Consider the following 8,931-nt stretch of genomic DNA (forward strand, 5'->3'; position numbering starts at 1 on the left):
TCTAGAAGGACTACTAGCGTTATCGGACTACAGTTCCCAGAGATCCCCGAAGCGGCGCCTCTGAGCTGCGTCCTTCACAAAGCCCGCTGGGGCGCGCTAGTCTCCTCCAGGCTCCTTGTAGAGCTGCCTGGCAGTGCTTCTTCAAGGGTCTGGCTGGTGTGTTGAGAGGAATGGTGGTGGGAAGAGCAGAATCGGAGAGGGACTGAGGCGCGTTTAGGTGCAGAAAATGGAGGGAAGGATTAGGATGGCTTAATCTTGATTTTTCTTCACAACTCTCAGGCCCTTTAGGCTTCCTTGCCTCCATCTTGCACCGTGCAGGTTTTGGAAAACAAGAGTTACTTCTTGCGTGTCCGGTCATCTTCAGCCTCCTACAGAAAGACTATGCCAAGACCCCGGAAGAGGCTGACTACGGCTGCCGGCCCAGGTGAGCTGCACCGAGGCTGCAAAAGGTAGCACGTGAAGAGCGATTTTCTGGGGCATGCATTGTTTATTTTCCACTCCCTGGTTTTGGAAGGAGACCTTGAGTGTTGTTGCTTATCATCATCTTTACTCTTTCTGCCAAACTTAGACTTCTACTCCCTTCCACTTGTTTGTTCATTCAAGAAACAGCTATTAAGCACTAAGGATGTTTGCAATACATACACGTCTGTAGCTGTGGTGTCCCACCCCTCTAGTCTTAGCACGTGGGAGGTTGAGGCTGGAGGATTGCTTTGGGTTCAAGACAAGCCTGGGGTTACATAGTGGTACCAAGTGAGTACTACATAAACAGGACCCTGTCTCCCAAGTGTGTTTGTGTAAAAATATCCTTTACAACATAGGTGGAAACAGACTTTTTTAAAATTACATCACACACACACACACACACACACACACACACGGTCAGAGGATAACTTGCAGAAATCACTATCCCCCTTTCCACTGTGCAAATTTCAGGGATTTAACTCAGGTCCAAAGGCTTTGTAAAAAATTGCCTTTACCAGCAATTGCCTCGCCAGCCCTTAGGTCATTCGTTTGAATGAAATAACCTTGGCACTGAAAGTCGTGCATGGTTTCATATGAAATGTAAGAAAGTTGAAATCTAGAAGTAAAAGGAAGATCAGCAATTCAAGGTCTTCCTTGACTATATGTAGAGTTTGAGACCAGCCTGGGATACAGGAGACTCCACTTTCATCACCTACACATACACATAAAACAGAGAGACTGAGGCAGAGTTAGAGTTTTCTTTTTCTAGGTTTTTATCTTATCAGCCTGTTAATTTGGTATTGCTAAGTAGCTGAGGATGACCTGCATTCCTTTGCTCCTTTGCTCCACTGCCAAGTGCTTTCACATAACCTTAAAAAGTCACATAACCTTAAATGTCCTGAATAATGTAACTTCAGAGGCTACCAAAATCTTATACGTAGTTCTCTTTAAGACACTTACTACAGCTAACCTTAGAAGCCCTGTATGCTATATGGCATTTCTAGGGCCCTTATCTTATGTTTTGATGATCAGATTTTATGTAGGTGTCATGGCCCACGTGCAATAGAGTTCATTTTCTCATCCTATGGGCCCTAGGGGATAAAAACCACGTCACTTGGCTTGGAAGTAAATACCTTTTTACCTACTGACACATCAGCAACTATCTCTTAATGCTTGTATTTAATTTTATGTTAAACCTCGTTCCTGTTTTGAGACAGACCTTTGTAGCTTAATCTGGCTTGAATTTGTAGCAAGTCTCCTGCCTCAGGCTCTAATGTTATGAGATTACAGTCATGGGCCAACACGATCAGTTTTAAATCTTAGCATCTGGCTTCATTCTCACTGGCCTTGAAATTCTTTTGTGTAATAATCCCAGCTGTGAGTTAAACTCAGGTTGTTGTAGGCATTAACTTGCTGTGTTTCCTGCTGAGGGTAATGCACTGCACATTTCAGAAACACGGGAACAGAGTTTTAAATGCTTTCATCATAAACATGAGACCTCCATCTCCATAAAAAACAGACAAAAATGTGTGATGGTTCCTACCTGTAATCCTAATGCTTGGGAAGCTGAGGCAGGAGGATTGCTGCAAATTGAAGACCAGCCTGGGCTACAGAGTTCTGAGACCATTATTTCAAAATAAATATATGCTTCAGGAAGTATATTCAAACTGAATGAAGTATTAAAAAATGTATACATGTATGGAAAGACTATATAGAAGTTGAAGCCTATTAAATATGTACAAATTTTGTTTTCTCTGTCAATTAAAATTTAATAGAAAAAGGCAATTAATTGACTGTAAGATGAGAACAATGAAGAAACATACATTTTCCAAGGGAAGATGCAAACATACATGAGTGAAAAGATCCTTAAGACAGGTTTGCATCAGTATGGAAGAGGACGGATCACAGGGAATGCCTTGAGAAGGTAGCAGAATCTTAACCCAGTCTTAAAAGAATGAGAAGGCTTTCCACCAGCAAAATTCTAAAACTCTGAAAACGTTTTTTCATTCACAAAAATGAATTCTATGTGGATAAAGAGCAGAAATTAAGAGTGGAAGGTAGAAAAGCGGCCTATTAGGAATGACAGGTTACAGCACATTATTGTGGCCTGTTTTTTTTTTTTTTTTTTTTTTTTAATTGAGAATACATTCTTGGCTCATACATCTTAACCAGTTACCCCTCCATCCATACCTCCTAGCCCCCCCTACCTCCCATTTCCATCCACTCCCCCTCCTTCCTTCAGAAAAGAGTAGTCCTCTAAGAGATAACAACCAAACACAAGGAAGTAAGATACAATAAGACAAAGCAAAGCTCTCACAGGGAGGCTGGATAAGGCAACATAACAGGAGGAAAAGAGTTGGAAGAGCAGACAAAAGAGACAACCATATCCACAGTTAGGAATCCCACAAAAAACAAGCTAACAGCCATAACATATCTATGCAGGACCTGGTGTAGACCCATGCAAGTCCTATGCTTGCTGCTTCAGTCTCTGTGAGCTCATATGAGCTCTGCTTAGTTTATTTGATGGGACATGTTCTCCTGTCTTCCAAACCTGCTGACTCCTACAGTCTTCCTTCCCATCTCTTCCTTGGGGTTGCCCTAGCTCCGAGGGGAGGGACCTGATGGAGAGCTCCAATTTAGACTCTCCACATAATGTCTGTAGCACTATGTTTCCGTTCCCATCCTGCTGCCTGAGGAAGCCTCTCTAATGATGACTGGACAAGGCAATAATCTGTAAGCATAAGCATGCCTGTTCTTAAGGACAGCTGGGAAATCGTGCTAAGGTATGCTAAGTTCAGAGCATCAGGCATCTAAGATATTTAATGAAGACTGATAGAGTATCAAACTAAATTCTGGGGGAGTAGAGTTAACTGTAGTAAAGGCAGACTCAGTTGACAGTTGTGACTAATTCATAGCTATGCTCTGCCTGACAGGATTGTGATCTATACCACATTGTTCAGATGAGTGGAAAACCTCATAGGTTGTGTTGATTTGCCAAATTAGGGTTGGGACCTGATATCCTGAGTGATTGCCGTGTCTCAGGCACATTTTCTTTTATCCACTTAGTAAAAGCCAGTGTTTAGGGCTGGAAGTGTACCTCAGTGTTAGAGCACTGCCTGGCATAGTTGAGGCCCCAAGTTCAATCTTTAGGAATTGAAGAGGAAGAAATCAGGCCTGATGCTAAAGACTGTAAATTAAGAGTGAGCTGTAGGCCAGCCTTGGAAATTTAGTGGGACTGTGTCTCAAAATCAAAACAAAACAAATAGGGGTGGGGATACAGCTTAGCGATAGATTGCTGGTCTAACATGCTTTTGTAAAAACCCTTGAGTTCAGTCCCCACCATTAGAGGAAAAAAAATTTGTTGTTGTTTAACCATGTCTACATGGTCCTGATTAAATTTCTTTGAGATTTCTCTTGACATCTTTCAGAACCTAAAAGGCATGTATGACACAAGAAAAAAACTATACGATAATGATGATAATGGCTAATATTTACTGAACATGTATGATGAGGTATTTCCTAAGTCTTTCTTCTTAATTGTCAAATAATCATTGAAATAATTTCAAGTAAGTGTTTCAATGTGTTACCGGAAAGATTAGCCTTATTAAAGGCACAGAATTGAGGTAGAGCATACTTACTGATTACTACCAATACTCTTTATTTTAACTCTATACGGTCCCTCTGACTCATTGAGTAATCTAGAAGATAACCTTTAAGAGCATACTTTTTTTTATTTATTAAATTTGACACTTTCACAAATGTATAAAATTCAAACAGACCTTTTTTTTTTTAAGTAAATCTTGTTTTTTGTTTGGTTATGATTTTGGGACAGGATTTTTCTGTGTGGCCCAGGCAGTCCTAGAACTTAGTTTGTAGACCAGGTTGGCCTTGAACTCAGAAATCTGCCTGCTCTGCCTCCTGCATGCAGGGATTAAAGGCATGCACCACCACCACTGGGCTTGAATCTTAAGTTTTATGGAATCTTAAGCAGAGCTATCTATCTAGCCTTGAGACTACTCTCACCCCACCCTCTCCCATAATTCTATTATAGCTATACCTGTATCCTACACTTCTTGCTTACAAACCTCATTCACATCTATTCATTTTGGTTTGTGACTTACTGAGTTTAACCAGGGACATCTATGAAGCCATAGTTTTGGAGCTGTGAAGGGGAGGCTGTTGGGCTCAACAGGCTACAAAACTCAAGACAAAACTCCCCCTCTCCTGGAATCTATCAGTAGCCAGTAATTTTAACAGTAGGGATAGTACCCTGTGAGCCCCGCCCCCATTCATTGATGACTGTTGGCCTATTTTGTGTGGGTCCAGTGCAGCTAGTTGTAGTTGATATGAGTTGATGGTTTCAGTGGCTGAGTCAAGATGTCATTTTTGAGCTCCCAAGAGGCAGGTATTGACTAGTTTTTATAGAAAAGCTGAAGTTACTAATATATGGGTTGTGGCACTTAATGTTTATAAAATCTAAGTTCTGAGTTCAGGTATGAACATTGGGTTTTTTTGTTTTGTTTTGTTTACAATAGAACATTGCCTCTCAGCAGGGTGACAGATGTTTTCCTTTGCTTTCCTATTGCAGATAAGAAGGAGCTATCAGAAAAACGCACTAAAACTGAAAACTCAGAAAATACATCAGTTAACCTAGAAAACTCCAGCCTTCCGAAGACTTCAGCCTCTCAAAACTGTGGCAAGAATTTAAACAACTACTGGCTGATGAAGTCAGAGCCAGAAAGCCGGCTAGAGAAAGGTGTAGACATGAAGGTGAGGTTAGATCTATGTCCAGTCATGCTGGCAAGATAGGACAGTAGGTGAAAGTACTTGCCATACAAGCCTAGCCACCCGGAACCCACAATGAAGGGAGAGAACCTGAAAGCTGTGCTCTGATCACACATCCTTCCCCCAACACATGTAACTGCTTCTAAAAAATAGGGAATGTGGTTTATCATAGGATTCAGACATCAGCTTCTCACCTTTGAAGACTAAAGAAAAGGTAAAAAAGCATAGAATCAACAGTATTTATTATCATTAACTTAAGGTTGGATAACCCTTATCCAAAATTCATGGGACTAGAAGTATTCTAGATTTTGCAATTTGAATCCTTAACCCCACGTCTAAATACTTTTCAAGACTTTTTGAATGTTAGAATATTACAGAGTATTTGAGATTAGGCATGTCCTGGTCTTATTGTAGCTTGTTATGCTGTGTTTGGTTGATGTCCCTGGGAGGCCTGTCCTTTTTTGAGGGGAAGCGTAGATGGGGGAGGGCTGTGTGTGTGGAGAGATTGGAAGGAGGGAAGAGAGGGGAAACATTTGATAGAAAAAATTTTAAAAAAATTAGGCGTGTCCAACTTGGCCCTGTTTGGGGGATTTCCCAACTAAGCAAGGGTTGGCAGACTTTTCTGCAAAGAGCCGGAGAGATTTGATGGGTTTTTATAGTCTGTTTTGCAGCTCTGTCCCTGCAACAAGAAAGTGGCCACAGAAAACACATTAAAAGGTGTGGTTATGTTCAGGTAAAACTTTATTTATAAAATCAGCCTAATGGTTCAATTTGCCACTGTCCATCTTAGTTTGACTTAACTGCTATTGTTACTTGGTTTTGAGACAGTCTCACTATGTAGCTCAAGCTGGCCTAACTGAGGTAGCCCAGGTTGCCCCTTGAATTTAAGTTCCTCCTTGCCTCATTTTTAGGAGGGCTATGATAACAGGAATGTACCACCATATCTGCCACTAGTTTGAGTTTTTTCTTACTACTTGCCATGCTCGTAGAGGTCTCCCTGACAAGTGTTGCCATATATTCAGGTAATGAATATAAGCTGGTTTTAATAGTAGATAGAAGAATATAGAAATATTAGAGAATTATAATATTTTAATGAATGAAACACAGGGAACCAGCAAACTGCTTTATTATCCTGGTTATCCATTCAACTAATAACCTTAATATTAATTAAGATTAGCAAAGATTACAATGTAAAACCCAAGGCTACTTGCATTCAACATCAGAGGCTCCTGGAAACTAATCCCCAATAATTCATCTAGCGCCTTTATAGCCTGAAGCACTCTTCAGGGTTATGAAAAAAAAGTTTGGTTTCTGTAGAAGCTTACCAAAAGGCCAATGACTATTTAGTAATAGACTGACTTTACTTTCTCTTGCCCAGTTCAGTATCGAGGATCTCAAAGCACAGCCCAAGCAGACAGCATGCTGGGATGGTGTTCGCAACTATCAGGTAAGGAGACAAGGGGCAGAGACGCTGAAGCCTATGCTAGGATAGATGCCTGCCTCCTTCACTGAGCTCTACAGCAGAGCCTTTTAGCCAACACTGCTTTTCCTTGAACTCTCTCTGAAACTGTTTTCAGAAATATCGTAATCACTGTGACAGCTTGCAGCCTGCCAAGAGACTTGCTTCTGGCTAGTGTCCTAGAACAAGGGTAAGACTGAACAAAGGGACAGACTTTATCATGAATTGGAGAAAAGGTGCAAAACGGGAAAAAAAAAATCTATTGAAAAGTCTTTTCTTCCCAGCCAGTAGGTAGGTAAAACTTGTTTCTTCTCTGGCACAGGCTCGGAACTTCCTCAGGGCCATGAAGTTGGAGGAAGAAGCCTTCTTCTACCACAGCAACTGCAAACAGCCAGGCATCGTGGGACTTATGAAGGTTAGGTGCATGCATTTTAGCCTGAACTCTTCAGGGACTTTTTCTTGTAAGGGCTACAGCTTAAATAGGCAACAACAAAAATAAACTCCTCTTTGTACTGCCTGTCACACAAAGTGAGGAAAACTGCCCTGACCAATACCTGTGTGCTAAAGGTTAGACTCTGAAGGCCTTCATTTCAGGCCCCACTAATACTTCCCACCCTCTGAGGTTTCCACCAGGTAGTGCCTCTTTTCTAAGAGTTTCTGGATAAAACTGTGTGAAGTTGGGAGAAAATAAAAACCTGTATTTCCAACAGTAATTGTTAGCATTTAGTTTTAGCACATGGCTGAGATATTTTGTAAAAATAGGATTTCTCTCTGAGCTATGCTTGCTTAGGCTGCTGTTTCCACATGTCTGAGTACCAACTGTCTATGGAAGAGAGAAGGGTCAGAATGTAAAGGGTAAGAAAGTCAAAGTCAGACACATATTAAAACTTGGGCAGGAAGCTAACATGGTTGGAGATTTTGATTTGTTTTCAGATTGTAAAGGAGGCTTATCCAGACCACACACAGTTTGAGAAAAATAGTCCCCATTATGACCCATCCAGCAAAGAGGACAATCCTAAATGGTCGATGGTAAGTAGTAACTGCTCTTCCTGTTTCACAGGGGAGAATGGACAAAAGAAGGAAGAATATGGCATACTTTCAGGTCAAGGAGCACAACCCAGCTCTCAGCTAGATGAAGTTTTGCTCAGCTGGGATAACGGAACAAAATATTCACAGCTGTAACACCAGGCACTCCTGTAAAAAGTAAAAACGCTGGGTGGGCACAGAAGCAAGACTTAGCCATGCAGTAGGCTGCAGCTTGAAAACTGATTCACTAATTCAATGACAAGTCAGGCAACACAGTGGACCTATTCCTTAAGATTCAGCACAGCATCTGACTGAAAATGTTTCTGTCCCCTGCAATGCTGTCGAATAGGTGGATGTTCAGTTTGTTCGAATGATGAAGCGTTTCATCTCCCTGGATGAACTTAAAGCCTATCACCAAACCCACAAGGCTACTGGTGGCCCCTTAAAAAGCATGACTCTCTTCACTCGCCAGAGACTTTCAGTTCAGCCTTTGACTCAAGGTAAGACCTAGATGGAGACAGTATTAAACTGAGTCAGTGTCCTTACATATGCCACCCATGAGGACGGCTCTGTGCTAAGTTGCTCATTGCTCTATAGATAGTAAAGTAAGATATTTCAGTTTTTGAATGGACACATGTCTGCTGCAGGAACTTGTCACATAGCCCTTCATCAACTTCCCTGTGCAGAAGATGATAAATACCTCATTTTCCCTTTTCACTCCCCAACTCCCACTTTTTTTTTTTTAGAAGAGTTTGACTTTATTTTGAGCCTGGAAGGAACAGAACCAAGTTAATGAAGAGTCTACTGATGGAGTGAACAAGCCATCGATCTACAAAGTCAAGATTTTATAAGACAGAAAGTTTGCTGTTTCTACCTGGGATCATGTACATGGGTGGTTTGTTAATTTCCCCAATAAAAGATTTAATGACACGTTTGAAAGCGTTTTCTTGTAGCCCTGTGTTGGATAGAGTGGAATCCTCCACTGTAGAAATCTTATGGCCAAGACTGGTTCCTTTTACCAACTAGAAGATGCAGGCACCTCTACTGTCACCGGTCCCCACCTCTGTAGTTATATAGTAAATACCAGAACATAGGACTGAGTCCCTTGGTCTGTGAACACTCAGTAAACCTAAGTCTTGTCTTTTTTTCTATGACACTTTTAGTCTTCTTCATCTTGCCTTAAGTCTTCTGGGTCCCAC

At 41.3% G+C, this 8,931-nt stretch overlaps 1 protein-coding gene across 3 annotated transcripts; it reads left to right on the forward strand.

Annotated features, from left to right (window-relative positions):
- The first annotated feature begins 45 nt into the window (after window positions 1-45).
- On the forward strand, window positions 46-8,671 carry Thyn1 (thymocyte nuclear protein 1). 3 transcript variants are annotated; one of them, XM_021662493.2, is made up of 8 exons: window positions 46-156; window positions 280-424; window positions 5,051-5,232; window positions 6,626-6,694; window positions 7,029-7,121; window positions 7,640-7,735; window positions 8,082-8,232; window positions 8,479-8,671. In XM_021662493.2, the coding sequence occupies exons 2-8, from the start codon at window positions 382-384 to the stop codon at window positions 8,523-8,525; spliced, it is 681 nt and encodes a 226-aa protein (XP_021518168.1). In that variant the 5' UTR covers window positions 46-156; window positions 280-381; the 3' UTR covers window positions 8,526-8,671. The 3 variants fall into 3 exon arrangements, with proteins under 3 accessions (XP_021518168.1, XP_060227117.1, XP_060227114.1); XM_060371134.1 differs by having other exon boundaries at window positions 78-156; window positions 319-424; XM_060371131.1 differs by having other exon boundaries at window positions 105-217; window positions 319-424.
- The last annotated feature ends 260 nt before the right edge of the window (window positions 8,672-8,931 follow it).

Source organism: Meriones unguiculatus, chromosome 1 (genome assembly GCF_030254825.1).
Source record: "Meriones unguiculatus strain TT.TT164.6M chromosome 1, Bangor_MerUng_6.1, whole genome shotgun sequence".
In the NCBI taxonomy this organism is placed as follows: Eukaryota; Metazoa; Chordata; class Mammalia; order Rodentia; family Muridae; genus Meriones; species Meriones unguiculatus.

Bases quoted from the DNA above. Each gene is read 5' to 3' on its own strand.
- Thyn1 (XM_021662493.2), top strand. From the start codon at position 382: ATGCCAAGACCCCGGAAGAGGCTGACTACGGCTGCCGGCCCAG. The intron at 5,233-6,625 runs GTGAGGTTAGAT...TCTCTTGCCCAG, and splicing joins AGAAAGGTGTAGACATGAAG to TTCAGTATCGAGGATCTCAA. The intron at 8,233-8,478 runs GTAAGACCTAGA...TTTTTTTTTTAG, and splicing joins AGTTCAGCCTTTGACTCAAG to AAGAGTTTGACTTTATTTTG.